An 18,828-nucleotide genomic window follows, 5' to 3' on the forward strand; every position below is an offset into this window, starting at 1 on the left:
CAAGTTTGCTGCTTTTTCTGGCGAATTTATATGTCCTCTCCTGGGATCTTATGCTATCCCTAATTTCCCTTGTTAGCCACGGTTGAGTCACCTTTTTTGTTTTATTTTTATGCCAAACTGGGATGAACAAATTCTGTAGATCATCCATGCGCTCTTTGAATGTTTGCCATTGCCTATCCACCATCAACCCTTTGAGTGAGATTCCCCAATCAATCCTACCCAACTCACGCCTCATACATTCGTAGTTTCCTTTATTTAAATTCAGGACCTTACTCTTTGAGTCAACTACTTCACTCTCCGTCTCAGTCCATTCAATCTCCCTATCATAGACTAGTCTACTCAATCCATTCAGTCTCCCTTTCGCAGACTAGTCTACTCAGTCCATTCAGCCTCCCTATCCTAGTAGTCTACTCAGTCCATTCAGTCTCCCTATCGAAGACGAGTCTATTCAGTCAATTCAGTCTCCCTATCGTAGACTAGTCTACTCAGTCCATTCAGTCTCCCTATTGTAGACTAGTCTACTCAGTCCATTCAGTCTCCCTATTGTAGACTAGTCTACTCAGTCCATTCAGTCTCCCTATTGTAGACTAGTCTGCTCAGTCCATTCAGCCTCCCTATCATAGACCAGTCTACTCAGTCCATTCAGTCTCGCTATCGTAGACTAGTCTACTCAGTCCATTCATTCTCCCTATCGTAGACTAGTCTACTCAGTCCATTCAGTCTCCCTATTGTAGACTAGTCTGCTCAGTCCATTCAGTCTCCCTATCGTAGACTAGTCTACTCAGTCCATTCAGTCTCCCTATTGTAGACTAGTCTACTCAGTCCATTCAGTCTCCCTATCGTAGACTAGTCTACTCAGTCCATTCAGTCTCCCTATCGTAGACTAGTCTACTCAGTCCATTCAGTCTCCCTATCGTAGACTAGTCTGCTCAGTCCATTCAGTCTCCCTATCGTAGACTAGTCTACTCAGTACATTCAGTCTCCCGATCGTAGACTAGTCTACTCAGTCCATTCAGTCTCCCTATCGTAGACTAGTCTACTCAGTCCATTCAGTCTCCCTATCATAGACTAGTCTACTCAGTCCATTCAGTCTCCCTATTGTAGACTAGTCTACTCAGTCCATTCAGTCTCCCTATCGTAGACTAGTCTACTCAGTCCATTCAGTCTCCCTATTGTAGACTAGTCTGCTCAGTCCATTCAGTCTCCCTATCGTAGACTAGTCTACTCAGTACATTCAGTCTCCCTATCGTAGACTAGTCTACTCAGTACATTCAGTCTCCCTATCGTAGACTAGTCTACTCAGTCCATTCAGTCTCCCTATCGTAGACTAGTCTACTCAGTCCATTCAGTCTCCCTATCGTAGACTAGTCTACTCAGTCCATTCAGTCTCCCTATCGTAGACTAGTCTACTCAGTCCATTCAGTCTCCCTATCGTAGACTAGTCTACTCAGTCCATTCAGTCTCCCTATCGTAGACTAGTCTACTCAGTCCATTCAGTCTCCCTATCGTAGACTAGTCTACTCAGTCCATTCAGTCTCCCTATCGTAGACTAGTCTGCTCAGTCCATTCAGTCTCCCTATCCTAGACTAGTTTACTCAGTCCATTCAGTCTCCCTATCGTAGACTAATCTACGCTGTCCATTCAGTCTCCCTATCGTAGAGTAGTCTACTCATCCATTCAGTCTCCCTATCATAGACTAGTCTACTCTGTCCATTCATTCTCCCTATCGTAGACTAGTCTACTCAGTCCATTCATTCTCCCTATCATAGACAAGTCTACTCAGTCCATTCAGTCTCCCTATTGTAGACTAGTCTGCTCAGTCCATTCAGTCTCCCTATCGTAGACTAGTCTACTCAGTCCATTCAGTCTCCCTATTGTAACTAGTCTACTCAGTCCATTCAGTCTCCCTATCGTAGACTAGTCTACTCAGTCCATTCAGTCTCCCTATCGTAGACTAGTCTACTCAGTCCATTCATTCTCCCTATCGTAGACTAGTCTACTCAGTCCATTCAGTCTCCCTATTGTAGACTAGTCTGCTCAGTCCATTCAGTCTCCCTATCGTAGACTAGTCTACTCAGTCCATTCAGTCTCCCTATTGTAGACTAGTCTACTCAGTCCATTCAGTCTCCCTATCGTAGACTAGTCTGCTCAGTCCATTCAGTCTCCCTATCGTAGACTAGTCTACTCAGTCCATTCAGTCTCCCTATCGTAGACTAGTCTACTCAGTCCATTCAGTCTCCCTATCGTAGACTAGTCTGCTCAGTCCATTCAGTCTCCCTATCATAGACTAGTCTACTCAGTCCATTCAGCCTCCCTATCGTAGACTAGTCTACTCAGTCCATTCAGTCTCCCTATCGTAGACTAGTCTACTCAGTCCATTCAGTCTCCCTATCGTAGACTAGTCTGCTCAGTCCATTCAGTCTCCCTATCCTAGACTAGTCTACTCAGTCCATTCAGTCTCCCTATTGTAGACTAGTCTACTCAGTCCATTCAGTCTCCCTATTGTAGACTAGTCTACTCAGTCCATTCAGTCTCCCTATCGTAGACTAGTCTACTCAGTCCATCAGTCTCCCTATCGTAGACTAGTCTGCTCAGTCCATTCAGTCTCCCTATCGTAGACTAGTCTACTCAGTCCATTCAGTCTCCCTATCGTAGACTAGTCTACTCAGTCCATTCAGTCTCCCTATTGTAGACTAGTCTACTCAGTCCATTCAGTCTCCCTATCATAGACTAGTCTGCTCAGTCCATTCAGCCTCCCTATCGTAGACTAGTCTACTCAGTCCATTCAGTCTCCCTATCGTAGACTAGTCTGCTCAGTCCATTCAGTCTCGCTATCGTAGACTAGTCTACTCAGTCCATTCAGTCTCCCTATTGTAGACTAGTCTGCTCAGTCCATTCAGTCTCCCTATCCTAGACCAGTCTACTCAGTCCATTCAGTCTCGCTATCGTAGACTAGTCTACTCAGTCCATTCAGTCTCCCTATTGTAGACTAGTCTGCTCAGTCCATTCAGTCTCCCTATCGTAGACTAGTCTACTCAGTCCATTCAGTCTCGCTATCGTAGACTAGTCTACTCAGTCCATTCAGTCTCGCTATCGTAGACTAGTCTACTCAGTCCATTCAGTCTCCCTATCGTAGACTAGTCTACTCAGTCCATTCAGTCTCCCTATCGTAGACTAGTCTACTCTGTCCATTCAGTCTCCCTATCGTAGACTAGTCTACTCAGTCCATTCAGTCTCCCTATCGTAGACTAGTCTGCTCAGTCCATTCAGTCTCCCTATCGTAGACTAGTCTACTCAGTCCATTCAGTCTCCCTATCGTAGACTAGTCTGCTCAGTCCATTCAGTCTCCCTATCCTAGACTAGTCTACTCAGTCCATTCAGTCTCCCTATCGTAGACTAATCTACGCTGTCCATTCAGTCTCCCTATCGTAGACTAGTCTACTCAGTCCATTCAGTCTCCCTATCGTAGACTAGTCTACTCATCCATTCAGTCTCCCTATCATAGACTAGTCTACTCTGTCCATTCATTCTCCCTATCGTAGACTAGTCTACTCAGTCCATTCAGTCTCCCTATTGTAGACTAGTCTGCTCAGTCCATTCAGTCTCCCTATCGTAGACTAGTCTACTCAGTCCATTCAGTCTCCCTATTGTAGACTAGTCTACTCAGTCCATTCAGTCTCCCTATCGTAGACTAGTCTACTCAGTCCATTCAGTCTCCCTATCGTAGACTAGTCTACTCAGTCCATTCAGTCTCCCTATCGTAGACTAGTCTACTCAGTCCATTCAGTCTCCCTATCGTAGACTAGTCTACTCAGTCCATTCAGTCTCCCTATCATAGACTAGTCTACTCAGTCCATTCATTCTCCCTATCGTAGACTAGTCTACTCAGTCCATTCAGTCTCCCTATTGTAGACTAGTCTGCTCAGTCCATTCATTCTCCCTATCGTAGACTAGTCTACTCAGTCCATTCAGTCTCCCTATTGTAGACTAGTCTGCTCAGTCCATTCAGTCTCCCTATTGTAGACTAGTCTGCTCAGTCCATTCAGTCTCCCTATCGTAGACAAGTCTACTCAGTCCATTCAGTCTCCCTATCGTAGACTAGTCTACTCAGTCCATTCAGTCTCCCTATTGTAGACTAGTCTACTCAGTCCATTCAGTCTCCCTATCGTAGACTAGTCTACTCAGTCCATTCAGCCTCCCTATCGTAGACTCGTCTACTCTGTCCATTCAGTCTCCCTATCGTAGACTAGTCTACTCAGTCCATTCATTCTCCCTATCGTAGACTAGTCTACTCAGTCCATTCAGTCTCCCTATTGTAGACTAGTCTGCTCAGTCCATTCAGTCTCCCTATCGTAGACTAGTCTGCTCAGTCCATTCAGTCTCCCTATCGTAGACCAGTCTACTCAGTCCATTCAGTCTCGCTATCGTAGACTAGTCTACTCAGTCCATTCAGTCTCGCTATCGTAGACTAGTCTACTCAGTCCATTCATTCTCCCTATCGTAGACTAGTCTACTCAGTCCATTCAGTCTCCCTATTGTAGACTAGTCTGCTCAGTCCATTCAGTCTCCCTATCGTAGACTAGTCTGCTCAGTCCATTCAGTCTCCCTATCGTAGACTAGTCTGCTCAGTCCATTCAGCCTCCCTATCGTAGACTAGTCTACTCTGTCCATTCAGTCTCCCTATCGTAGACCAGTCTACTCAGTCCATTCAGTCTCGCTATCGTAGACTAGTCTACTCAGTCCATTCAGTCTCCCTATCGTAGACTAGTCTACTCAGTCCATTCAGTCTCCCTATCGTAGACTAGTCTACTCAGTCCACTCAGTCTCCCTATCGTAGACTAGTCTACTCAGTCCATTCAGTCTCCCTATCGTAGACTAGTCTACTCAGTCCATTCAGTCTCCCTATCGTAGACTAGTCTACTCAGTCCATTCAGTCTCCCTATCGTAGACTAGTCTACTCTGTCCATTCAGTCTCCCTGTCGTAGACTAGTCTACTCAGTCCATTCAGTCTCCCTATCGTAGACTAGTCTGCTCAGTCCATTCAGTCTCCCTATCGTAGACTAGTCTACTCAGTCCATTCAGTCTCCCTATCGTAGACTAGTCTGCTCAGTCCATTCAGTCTCCCTATCCTAGACTAGTCTACTCAGTCCATTCAGTCTCCCTATTGTAGACTAATCTACGCTGTCCATTCAGTCTCCCTATCGTAGAGTAGTCTACTCATCCATTCAGTCTCCCTATCATAGACTAGTCTACTCTGTCCATTCATTCTCCCTATCGTAGACTAGTCTACTCAGTCCATTCAGTCTCCCTATCGTAGACTAGTCCACTCAGTCCATTCAGTCTCCCTATCGTAGACTAGTCTGCTCAGTCCATTCAGTCTCCCTATCGTAGACTAGTCTACTCAGTCCATTCAGTCTCCCTATCATGGACTAGTCTACTCTGTCCATTCAGTCTCCCTATCGTAGACTAGTCCGCTCAATCCATTCAATCTCCTTATCGTGGACTAGTCTGCTCAATCCATTCAATCTCCCTGTCGTAGACTAGTCTCATCATTCCATTCAATCTCGATATCATAGCGGTGCAATATCTAGAGAGCCTCATTCTCACCATTCATGCATGCGGGCACAAACTCCCAACCACCCTCCCCCCAGCGCTCCCACACCCCACCATGTGGCCCAGTTTCTAAGAAATTGTATTTGAACCTTTTCTTTCCTACAGTAAATGAATACACAATAAATTTCCTGAGGTGAATGGATACACTGTGAGTTTCCTGAGGTAAATGGGTGCACGGTGAGTTTCCTGGTGAATGGATACACAGTGAGTTTCCTGGTGAATGGATACACTGTGAGTTTCCTGAGGTAAATGGGTGCACGGTGAGTTTCCTGGTGAATGGATACACAGTGAGTTTCCTGGTGAATGGATACACTGTGAGTTTCCTGAGGTAAATGGGTGCAAGGTGAGTTTCCTGGTGAATGGATACACAGTGAGTTTCCTGGTGAATGGGTGCACGGTGAGTTTCCTGGTGAATGGATACACGGTGAGTTTCCTGGTGAATGGATACACGGTGAGTTTCCTGGTGAATGGATACACGGTGAGTTCCCTGGTAAATGGATACACGGTGAGTTTCCTGGTGAATGGATACACGGTGAGTTTCCTGGTGAATGGGTGCACGGTGAGTTTCCTGGTGAATGGATACACGGTGAGTTTCCTGGTGAATGGGTGCACGGTGAGTTTCCTGGGGTGAATGGATACATGGTGAGTTTCTTGGTGAATGGATACACGGTGAGTTTCCTGGTGAATGGGTGCACGGTGAGTTTCTTGGTGAATGGATACACGGTGAGTTTCCTGGTGAATGGGTGCACGGTGAGTTTCCTGGTGAATGGATACACGGTGAGTTTCCTGGTGAATGGGTGCACGGTGAGTTTCTTGGTGAATGGATACACGGTGAGTTTCCTGGTGAATGGGTGCACGGTGAGTTTCCTGGTGAATGGATACACGGTGAGTTTCCTGGTGAATGGGTGCACGGTGAGTTTCCTGAGGTGAATGGATACACGGTGAGTTTCCTTGTGAATGGATACACGGTGAGTTTCCTGGTGAATGGATACACGGTGAGTTTCCTGGTGAATGGATACACGGTGAGTTTCCTGGTGAATGGATACACGGTGAGTTTCCTGAGCTGAACAGTATACAGTGAGTTCAGTCACTGTCCTTTCACTTTTGTGAGCCAGATTGAAATCCAGCCAAGACCAACGGTCTCCTCTCTCCAATAGCTGTCTCAAGTGAAATCAGTTCAGGACTTCTAAAGACAGCCTTCCACAATTGACCTCCCAATTCCTAACCGACCCTAAATGAAAACCCAGCAATAAATAATCTAAAAATCATAGCACGAGCTGTTCTTTTAAAAGCTGATCAGTTTGTTCCATGTTCAGTATGTTTGAAAAGTGTTAATGAAGCATGTTTATTTGTTTGCTCAGTTACCCGATCCTGTAAGCTGATCGTGTTGGATAAATACTTTGAGGGTGCCAAACGGTGGAGTTGCACATCTGATCCTCCAGAGTAATATTAGTCTGTCTGGTTAAACTGAATGAATGCTAGTTTGTTACATGTCATTGACATGAGACACGTTGACTGCTGCCTGTCTTGATATATTCAGCATTAGAAAGGATGTCTGCAATCTTCTTAACTGCTCTTCCCTTGCGGCCTTGATCCCGGGATAGCGACCTCCCATGTTTAATTTGTGATGTTTAGTCGGACTCCTGTAAAATGCCTGCACTGTGTGGGGGCTGGGCCCAGCTGTCCACCCATGCGTGGGGTCTGGGCATGACCTTTTGACCTGTGTGCTGGCATGAAGTGCTCATTGACATTGCATCACCAGATCACCCCAGAGGTGACGGGAAAGGTCTGTGTTCCCTGACGTCCTGATACACAAATTCATGACGTCACCCCTGATGGCAGCCAAGGAGACGCAGTGAGAAACAGCTCTTCCTCACTGATGATTGGGGGGAAAAAGTCCAACAGCTGCAGGGAGCCAGGAGCAAAAGCAGAATAAAAGCAACTTTAGCCTTTACAGCGATGGGAAGTCACACAGCAGAGCACTCCCTGAATAAATATCCCGATCAGATGTCCTTTTCATAGCCCTGTGGTGGCAAGGGTGAGTCTGAGGGCTGCCTGAGGTTAGAGTCCATGAGACACCCTTTTGTACTTTACTCCACTTGTTCAGTATTATCTCATTTAAGCACAAGAGCTTCTTAAAAGCCAACATTTCCCACAGCAACCTGTTCTACCTTTTATGTTAATTAACGATGATTGACAGCTATTGCCATCACCAATCAAAAGGTAGCAAGTGCCCTCTTCTTAAATGGGCACAACCCATAAACTGTAAATTAAATAAAAGCTTTTATAGGAAACTTAATAAATTGAATTGAAATTTTATTCCGGGCGGCGATGAAGCACTCAAGTCCCTCCTGTGCCCACCGGTCTCGGAAGGCCTCAAGTGTACCGGTGGACACCGCGTGCTCCATCTCCGGGGATACACGGGCACGAATGTAGCCGCGCAAGAGAAGCAGGCAGTTGGGCCGACCGACCGCTCGCTGCTAACAGCCTGTTCTATAATGTTTAGAATAATGTGGGTAACCTTCATTTCACCTCGCGTTGTGCAGCTCATATGCAGTTAATGCCTCCTGTTCCACCTCTGTAAATACTAAGCTATCGTTCTTCAGCTAATCGTTTTGGTTAATGCCTCAGTAGGTGGTGTACACTGAAGTCCAGTCACAGCAAATGTCCCGGAGATAATTAAAATAAACAGCTTTTTGCTGTTTTTATGTGAAGTTCGTTGATCAGAATTTCCATTCTAGTGTCTTAAATCTTCAAATGAACCTGTCTCGTTGCTGTAGCACTGCAAAAAGAAACAGCATCTTTCTAAATAAGTCAGTTTGTAGGAATTAACGAATTCCTATGAATAATGGAGATCGACACAAGAGAACAATCAAACAGGTCTTTACTCAACGGAGATGCCACGAGGACTGCCTGGGCAGTCCCGTGGTTTGCGATGTGACGTCATCGCGTTTGCCCGCGTTTTCCCGCGCTCTTAAAGGGGCCACGCCCCGTACATGCAAACTCTATATACAAAACACAGTAATGCCTAACACAATGGTACAGGTTTAGGCTGGTGTTAGAACCTCGTTAAAGAGAATTATATACAGTTAGCCAGAGTCATTCAGTGGTTCTGCCACATGCGCCCCCCAGAATTTGCTTTAACTGACAAAGTCAAATGGTGAGGGGGTCTGACGAGCCTGTCAGAACGACTCCTGTACTCTCGAGGCGGAGGCTGCAGGGTGGCTGGCGGTCTGGCGGGCGATCGCACTTGGTCTGCCGTAACGCCGATGGGTGGCCGACCCCCTCTCGGCGGTTGTGCTGTCTCGACGGGGCGGTCGAGGTCCAAATGTGCTGGCTTTAAGCGGTCGACCGAAATGTGGTCCGGTTTACCACTGACATCTACCGTGAAGGTTTTGTCCCTGCTTCCAACATGCGGAAGGGACCGGTATATGGGGCCTTGAGCGGATCCCTATGTGCGTCATGGCGAATAAAAACGTATTCAGCCTTGTGAAGCTCCGTGGGAATGTGTGACCTCTGCAGCCCGTAGTGCGAAGTGGGCACCGGTGCGAAACATCTGGCCGCCTCTTGGTGACTAGCAAGCTGGGCAGACGCGGACCAGGGCTCCGTCGATGTTGGTAGGAAGTCCCCTGGGACTCGCAGCGGCTGACCATACACGAGTTCCGCTGATGAAGAGTGAAGGTCTTCTGTGGGGGCCGTGCGAAGGCCCAACAGGACCCACGGTAGCTTGTCTGCCCATCCAGCGTCTTGGAGGATGGCCCTCAGGGCGGCTTTCATTGAGCGGTGGAAGCATTTGCAGAGGCCATTCGCCTGTGGGTGGTAGGCTGTGGTGCGGTGTAATTTGACACTGAGTCCTTGGGCCACTGCATTCCAGAGTTCGGAGGAAAACTGCAGTCCCCTGTCCGATGAAATATCTGCGGGCACTCCGAAACGGGCGATCCAGGAGGAAATGAACACCCTGGCCACGTCCGCCGAAGTAGTGGATGACAGGGGGACCGCCTCTGGCCATCTGGTGGTGCGGTCAACCATGGTCAGGATGTGTGAAAAACCATGGGAGGGTGGGAGTGGTCCTACCAGGTCCACGTTGACGTGGTCAAAACGTCACTCCGGAACTGTGAAGGTGGCCAACGGAGCTTTGATGTGGCGCTGTACCTTGGCCTTTTGGCAGACCACGCAGGTGTTGGCCCAGTCTTATGCATGTCATGCCATACAAATTTAGCTGACATCAGTTTCTGAGAGGCCTTCATTCCAGGGTGTGACAACCCATGCATGGCGTCGAACACTTTGCGGCGCCAGACGACCGGCACGACAGGGCGAGGATCCTGTACGGAGACGTCACACAACAGTGTGGTACCTGCCGAATGGAACTTGACGTTGGCCAACTGGAGGCCAGTGATGGCCGTTCTGTAAGCTTGGACTTCCGGGTCTGAGGCTTGGTCCGCTGCCATGAGGGCGTAGTTGATGCCCAAATGAACCGTATTGACGAACCGTATTACCAGCCACGTGCCGTATATCCGTGGTGAATTCGGATATGTCGGTCAGTTGACGCTGCTGTCGGGCTGACCACGGTTCGGCGGTCTTGGACATTGCAACGGTCAGCGGCTTATGGTCCACAAAGGCGGTGAAGGGACGTCCTTCCAGAAGGAACCGAAAATGACGGATGGCCAGAAAAAGGGCGAGCAACTCCCGGTCGAACGTGCTGTATGCTCTCGTTCTGCCGTAGTTGATGACTGAAGAATGCCAATCGCTGCCACGTCCCGTTCACCCACTGCTGTTGCACGGCACCGACGGCGTAGTCCGACGCGTCGGTGGTGAGGGCAATGGTGGCTCCTGGCAGCGGGTGCGCCAGCATAGTCGCGTTGGCTAAGGCGCCTTTGGTGTCGGCGAACACTTGGGCCATGTCATCCGTCCAGTCTACCGGGTTCTTGCCAGTCTTGCCCTTGAGGGCCTCGTACAGGGGCTGCATGAGTTGTGCCGCCTTAGGCACAAAACGGTGGTAAAAGTTTACCATGCCTAGGAATTCCTGCAGGGCCTTTATGTTCTGCGGACGTGGAAAGGATGTCACCGCCTCTACCTTTGAAGGTAAAGGAACCGCTCCCTCTGAGGTGATGCGATGCCCCAGGAAGTCAATTTGGTGCAGGCCAAACTGACACTTGGCTGGGTTGATAATCAGGCCGTGTTGGCTGAGGCGTCAAAAAAGGGTGCGTAGGTGACAGGTGCGTAGGTGACAGGTATGTTCTTCCTTAGTAGGACTGGCAATTAGAATATCATCCAGGTAGACGAAGAGGAACTTGAGGTCCCGCAGCACGGAGTCCATCAGGCGTTGGAAAGTCTGGGCGGCGTTCTTTAACCCAAATGGCATTCGTAAAAACTCGAAGAGGCCGAATGGGGTGATGACTGCGGTCTTCTGGACGTCATGTGGATGAACTGGGACCTGGTGGTAGCCCCGGACGAGGTCGACTTCAGAGAACACAGTGTTCCCTGCCAAATGGGCAGAGAAATCCTGGATATGAGGGATCGGGTACCGATCGGGAGTGGTGGCGTCGTTTAGGCGTCGATAGTCGCCGCATGGCCGCCATCCACCGCCAGGCTTCGGGACGATAAGGAGGGGTGAAGACCAGGGACTATTCGACCGGCGAATAATCCCTAACCGTTCCATGGTTGCGAACTCCGCCTTTGCGACCGCCAGCTTGCCAGGTTCCAGGCGCCGGGCCCGCGCGTAGACCGGGGGGCCGTTGGTGGTGATGTGGTGTTCCACACCATGTTTCATGGCTGTGGAGGAGAACGTGGGTCTTGTCAGGTCGGGGAATTCGCCGAGCAGGCGAGCGAACTCATCAGGAGTCGGGAACGCACAGGAGACGGTGCGTGACGTAGTGTTACTGCGGTAACACGGAAGAGAATTGAAAGTTGCTGCGTTGATCAGCCGCCGGTTCCAGACGTCGACCAGGAGGCTGTTGGCGCACAGGAAATCCGCACCGAGGAGGGGCTGGGAAACTTTGGCCATAACAAAGTCCCAGTGAAACCGTTGCCCCCCGAGGCACACCTCCACTCGCCGTCTGCCGAAGGTCCGAATTGCTCTGCCATTGGCCGCTTCAAGGGTGGGGCCGTGATTCCCCGTCTGCACATCGAGGGCGGACGCGGGTAAAATGCTGCACTGCGCTCCGGTGTCGCACAGAAAACGACGACCGGAGAGAGTATCGGTGATGAACAGCAATTTTCCCATGTTGCCGATTGCCATCATGGCCGCGGGGTGCCCGTTAGACCCGTTCCTCGGTGGTCGCAGTGTCAGTTGTTGTTTTTTGGGGGGAAAACTGCAGGGAGGGCGGCAACGCCGAACTGCGCGTGGTAGAAACACAGTCCAGCAGGCTGACGAGCTGGGGCAGCGTCTGCAGGGGATGGGTGCCTCGTGGCGGTGCAGTACTGCCGAGTTACAACAAAAATTTTGTCAGCCTCCGCAGCGAGTGTTGCGCAGTCTTCAACTTCAGATCTGGCCAGGGCAGCTTGTACCTGTTCAGGCAGTTGGCTGAGGAAAATCTCACGGAATAGGAAACATTCCCATTCTGAGCCCAGGAGTGTGAGCATTTGGCTCATCAACTCTGAAGGCTTGGAGTCCCCGAGCCCGGGCATAGCGAGTAATCGACGGGCGCGCTCCGATTTCGTGAGCCCGAAAACCTGCAGTAACCGCGCTTTGAGGGTTTCATACTTGCGCTCCGTTGGGGGGTTTTCGAGGAGGCTGACGATCCGAGAGGCGGTAGAGCTGTCAAGTGCGGAGACCACATAAAGATACTTGGTCTGATCCGCATCGATGTTCCTCAGGGCGAACTGGGCCTCGACCTGAATAAACCATGAGGGCGCTTGCTGCTCCCAGAACTGCGGTAGCTTCAGCGAAACAGCGTTTGCTTCCATGCTGTGCTCTTCTTTTGTGAAAACGTTCACAAAACGGGGTCACCAATGTAGGAATTAATGAATTCCTACGAATAACTGAGATCGACACAAGAGAACAATCAAACAGGTCTTTACTCAATGGAGATGCCATGAGGACTGCCTGGGCAGTCCCGTGGTTTGCGGTGTGACGTCATCGCGTTTGCTCGCGTTTTCCCCCGCTCTTAAAGGGGCCACGCCCCGTACATGCAAACTCTATATACAAAACACAGTAATAGAAACATAGAGATAGGAACAGGAGTAGGCCATTCGGCCCTTCGAGCCTGCTCCGCCATTCAATGAGATCATGGCTGATCTTCGTCTGAGATCATAGCTGATCTTACCAGTTCAGTACCCCATCCCCGCCTTTTCTCCGTAACCCTTAATCCCCTTAGCCTTCAGAAATATATCCAATTCTCTCTTGAAAATATTTATTGAATTAGCCTTCACAGCCCTCTGTGGCAGGGAATTCCACAGGCTCACCACTCTTTGAGTGAAGAAATTCTTCCTCATCTCTGTTTTAAATGATTTGCCCGCTATTTTTAGACTGTGGCCCCTGGTTCTGTGCTCCCCGGCCATTGGAAACATTCTCTCTGAATTCAGCCTGTCCAGGCCTGCCATAATTTTATATGTTTCGATGAGATCCCCTCTCAATCTTCTAAACTCCAGTGAGTACAAGCCCAAACTATTTAATCTCTCTTCGTAGGTCATTCCCGCCATTCCAGGTATCAGCCTGGTGAATCGCCGTTGCACTCTTTCCATGGCAAGAACATCCTTCCGCAGATGGGGCGACCAAAACTGTACACAATACTCCAGATGCGGTCTCACCAGCACCTTGTACAGCTGTAGTAAGCTATCCCTATTCCTATACTCGAACCCCCTTGATATGAAGGCCAACATACCATTTGCCTTCTTAATCGCCTGTTGCACCTGCATGCTCTCCTTCAGTGACTGGTGCACAAGAACACCCAGGTCCCTCTGCACTTCCCCATCTCCCAATCTATTGCCGTTTAGATAATAATCTACCCTCCTGTTTTTACCCCCAAAGTGGATAACCTCGCATTTATCCACATTATAGTGCATCTGCCACGTATCCGCCCATTCCCCCAACCTGTCCAAATCGCACTGTAGCCTCCTGACATCCTCATCAGAGCCCACCCCTCCTCCTAGTTTAGTGTCGTCAGCGAATTTGGAAATATTGCATCCAATTCCCTGATCCAGATCATTTATATATATTGTGAACAGCTGGGGTCCCAGGACAGATCCTTGCGGCACCCCGCTGGTCACTGCCTGCCACTCCGAAAACGAGCCGTTTATTCCAACTCTCTGTTTTCTATCCGCCAGCCAGTTCTCTATCCACGTTAATACTTTGCCCCCAATCTCTTGAGCCTTAATTTTGCATGATAATCTTTTGTGTGGAACCTTAATGCCTAACACAATGGTACAGGTTTAGGCTGGTGTTAGAACATCGTTAAAGAGAATTATATACAGTTAGCCAGAGTCATTCAGTGGTTCTGCCACAAGTTCACTTTTGTTGTTTAAATTCATTTAATTTCCATGAATGGATGTGAGCAAGTTGACACAAGGGCCCTGATTTTCCACCGCCATGTCATGGAAACTGGCACACATGGGTTGTTAGGTAGAGGGAAATGGGCCTGAGACCTTTCCACATTGGATTTGGCTTACGGACCAGATATAACCTTCCACAAAGTGCTTTTTTTACCGCTTTCTTATGAAGATACTTGATAGTTTCAGTTTGGGTCTACTTGTTGGTAGCACTCTTGCCTCTGAATCAGTACGTCGTGGATTCAAGCCCCTCTACAGGCTTAAGCACATAATCTAGGCTGACACTTCAGTGCAGTACTGAGGGTGTGCTGCATTGTTGGAGGCACCGTTTTTCAGATGAGACATTAAACCAAATTTCCCTCTGCCAGCTCCAGTGGATGTAAAAGATCCTATGACACCATTTATTTGAAGATGAGCAGAGTTCTCCCAGTGCCCTGACCAATATTTCCTCCCTCAATCAATACCGCCAAAAACAGACTACTTGGTCATTCATTTATTAGCTGTTTGTGCGATCTTGCTGTGCGTAAATTGGCTTATGTGTTTGTCTACACCACAACGTCTACACTTCAAAAGTAATTAATTGGCTGTGCAGTGCCCCGAGGATGTGAAAGGTACTTTATAAATGCAAGCCCTTTCTTATTTATTATTTTAAAAGCGTTAATGTTCTAGGAACTATTTCGGAAAAAAGATGAAGACTGATGCTTGGGAACAGGACGTTGTTGATTCTCCTAGTCAAAGAGATTGTTGGGAGGAGAATTGATGTGGAGAGGTCAGCCTACAGACAAGATGGAATGTGTTGGGGATAGGGAGTAAAATCCAATGGAAACAAAAACCGGGCGGAGTGTACAACGGGTGACTGATGCACTACCGCCCATTTTGCGTCCCTGTAGAAGTTGAATTTTCACCCCATAGGTCTTCACGTGGACCGCCTCTGTTCTTCCTTGCACTGCCTCAGTTCCAGCTGGGAATGCAAGCTTATTGCTTTCTGAACGATAAACCAAATCTTCCAGTTGCCGAAAGCAAACCAATTCATTAATGTGTGCAGTTTGACACGTAGAAAGTCCCCGGGGGTGGGTGGGGGTTCATTTTGAACTTCGCCACCCGGGTGTTGTAACCTGGCGTAGCGGATCACCTGCCCATTGTAGAACCCGCCCAATTTTCATCCCATTGAAATCAGTGGAACGAAAATGGGACGGGTTCTACAATGGTGGTCCACTCCTCCAAGTTATAAAATTTAAAATGACCCACCTCTGCATCCAAGATCTCAAGAGAGAGATTTTTGATTGTTTTTTTTTGACTGTTTATTTCTCTCATTATGAAAATTGGCACAAAGCACGAGATACTTCTGACTTGGCTAATTTTAGCAAAAAAAACATTTGCAAGTAGAACGCCATGCCATGTAGCTAGAAAGCTCTAATAGTATTTGTCCGTACTTAGTAGCACCCTGAGGATTCTTACCCCTCCAATAATGGATTAGTGAAAAATTAGGGAAAAGGTCAATTTAACTTGTTAAACGTCAATCATGGAAAACTTGTGAAGAATTATGCAACTGAAAGGATTGACAAAAGGTGAGTATTTTACTCCAGCTCAGAGTTGTTATAGTGAGCTTAACAAATAGGGAGATTTCAAGTATTACCTCAGCAATGGCACAGATTAAAAGTAAATCTTTTTCTATTTCTTCTCAGGATGTGGGTGACGCTGGCAAGGCCTCATTTATTGGCCATCCGTACTTGGCCTCCTTGAACTGTTGCAGCCCTTGTGGTGATTGTGCTTCCACATTGGTGTTAGGCAGGGAATTCCAGGATTTTAACTCAGCAAAGGTCTAGGAACAGCAATATATATCCAGGTTAGGATAATGTATGATGTGGGGGGGGAAATTGGAGCTGATAGTGTTCCCACATCATCGCTCTCTTGTCCTTCTTGGTGGTAAAGGTAATGGGGCTAGGAGGCACTGTTGAAGTAAGCTTGGTGCAATGGTAGGGCTGCAATGCATCCTGTAGATCATACATACTGCAACCATATGATTGAGTAGTTGGATATTAAATCCAGTGGAATGGGCATTGATCCAGCAAAATGCTTGGTCCTGGATGGAGTTAGTGCAGCTGCATCCGTCTAGGCGAGTAGTGAGCATTCCATTACAGTCCTGACTTGAGCCTTGTAGATCGGGGAAAGGCTTTGAGAGATCAGGACTGAGTACCATTACTGAGTACCCAGCCTTTGTCCCACCCTTGTGGCCACGGTGTTGATATGGCTGGGCTAGTTAAGCTTCTGGTCAATGGTGAGCCCCCAGGATATTGACGTGTGCCACTTAAGGTCAGGAGGAGGAAAGAAAGAACTTGCAATTATATAGCGGCTTTCATGTCTTCAGGATATCATGGAGTGCTTCAATGCCAATGAATTATTTTGCAGTCTAACGACTGTTGTCTAAGCAAACCGATTTCCATATATCAAGGTCCACAAACAGCAGTGAGAAAAATGACCGGATAATCTATTTTAGATGGTATTGGTGAGGGAGAAATATTGGCCACAACACTAGGAGAAGTCCCTGCATTACTTTGGAAAAGTGCCATGGGATCTTAACGTCCACCTGGACACGGCCTCGTTTTAACGTCTCTTCCAAAAGATGGCACCTTAAGTGTCTGCCTGTCTTTTGTGCTTACGTTCCTGGAGTGGGGCTTGAATCCTTAAGCGTTAATGTAACAAAGACCTTTCAGGCACCGTCAGCTGCATTGTTATGTTTTCAAATCAAATCAAATCAAATCAACTTTATTGTCATTGTTAGTGCACAAGTGCAGTACAACGAAATGTAGGCTTGCAGCTCCCGAGAGTGTACATTTAGATTAAGACATTTAAACATTCAACATACATTTGGCTTGTAATACATTAACATAAACATAACCATAATAAAGTGCATTGGCAGATGTGCAGGCTTTAGAGTTTATTTGTGGAGTTCAGTAGGATGACAGCCCTGGGAAAGAAGCTGTTCCTAAATCTGGTCGTTCGGGTGCGAATGCATCTGTAGCGTCTCCCAGATGGCAGGAGGGCGAACAGACTGTGGCTGGGGTGGGTAGGGTCTTTGATGATGGACCGTGACCTCCTTAATGTTCCATTAAGGAAGCTCTATGTCACCATACACCTAGCCACACACAGTGAGCAGAGGCTAAAGGTATCAGTCAACATCTAAATAAGAACGGTATTATTCCATCATGTGCAAATGGTATGCAACCATTCTAGAAAATAATTTACCTCAATGCACTGTTCTAAAAAATGTGTCATTCTGAGACAATCATGTGACACAGCTCTTTGAAGAAGGCACAAGGACAGCAGGCTTGTTGGACATACGGGTGATGTGGTGTGGCGATGGCTGAAAGCTCTGCGTAACACCCATATAATCGTGTAGCGGCTGTGTTACTGGACTAGTAATCCAGAGGCCTGGAATAATAATCCAGAGAACATGAGTTCAAATCCCACCATGGCAGTTTGTGAATTTGAATTCCATTTAATGAAATAAAAGCTGGTATCAGTAAAAGTGATCATAAAACTGTTGGACTGTCATAAAAACCCAACTGGTTCACTAATGCACTCCCCACATATAGCCAGATAATATTGCCACAGTACATATGGCAATTACATGTTAATTGGGCTCCTATTATTCTTTGCACAGTAAATTTCCCAATCAATATTCAAGTAGGAGGGCAATGGGTAGTATACTGGTTTAGACCTGTGGGACATGAGTTTAAATTTGAACTGGATTGATGAGATGAAAACTTCTCTGTCTCTGGCCTATGTGAAGGGGGCTGGACAACATCAACACAATTCCCAGTCCATAGGGGCTCACAGCGATACAGCACTAAATTGGCAATGTCATTTGGAAATGGCTGGTGTGGGAAATGGAGGAGTGCGAGCTGTTCATGTGGGCAGAGTACCGGCAGATTAACTCTTCATTTTATGTGGCTACACATGACCCTGTTGACAATGGGTGTTCTAAATGCAAAGTGTTCGATTCCCCAGCACCATCATTCCACACCCTGATGAGCACAAATTTTCCGAGGAGATTAAAGTTTCTGTTTAATAGGCATTGCCAGTTGAATTCTGTGCTGTCACCAGAATAATGTACGGATCAAGTGCGCATGTTCATGTGGGCGTTTCTGTAGCAACGAATGGTGCGATTGGTAGATTTGATAATGGATGAAACAGTTTAGGTATTTAGTGTCTCACTAAAAGCAAACCCATCATGTTTCAGGTGAGCTCCTGGGTGACATGGCTGATCCTGACTGCCGGCTCCATGGAGGAGAAGAGGGAAGTGTTCTCTTACTTGGTCCACGTGGCCAAGTGTTGCTGGAACATGGGTAATTACAATGCAGTGATGGAATTCCTGGCAGGCCTCAGGTATTGTTGATTCATTCCTTCACTGGAGTAGATTCAAAGTTAAGATCAGAATACATTTTTCCGTATTATATACAAGCCACTTTGATCACGAATTGGGCTTTGGCACTTGCTCAAATATTGCTTTAGATAAGTTAGGTCAAACCAGCTCCAGTTGTTTGACAGGAATTGTAAGAAGAATTTAGGAGAATTAATAGATTACTCCATACTTTTATATTAAAAGGAGTAGTTTTATGTGACAGTGGATTTCACAACCAAACAATTTTACCATCATTATTTCCAACCCAAGTATTACATATTTTGCAGGAACGAACTCTTTCTGCATTTCCACTGTGCAGTTCC

General features: G+C 47.5%; 1 protein-coding gene across 1 annotated transcript in view; it reads left to right on the plus strand.

Annotated features, from left to right (window-relative positions):
• The window catches only part of plce1 (phospholipase C, epsilon 1), an 819,762-nt gene that overhangs the window by 572,041 nt on the left and 228,893 nt on the right, over nucleotides 1-18,828 (plus strand). Inside the window, exon 5 of the mRNA XM_085994810.1 lies at nucleotides 18,344-18,489. Coding sequence (XP_085850936.1) covers nucleotides 18,344-18,489 — 146 coding nt within the window. The remainder of the gene's footprint in view (nucleotides 1-18,343; nucleotides 18,490-18,828) is intronic.

This window comes from Somniosus microcephalus, chromosome 8 (genome assembly GCF_052327205.1).
Source record: "Somniosus microcephalus isolate GS21.2 chromosome 8, FLI_Smic_1.0, whole genome shotgun sequence".
Classification (NCBI taxonomy): domain Eukaryota; kingdom Metazoa; phylum Chordata; class Chondrichthyes; order Squaliformes; family Somniosidae; genus Somniosus; species Somniosus microcephalus.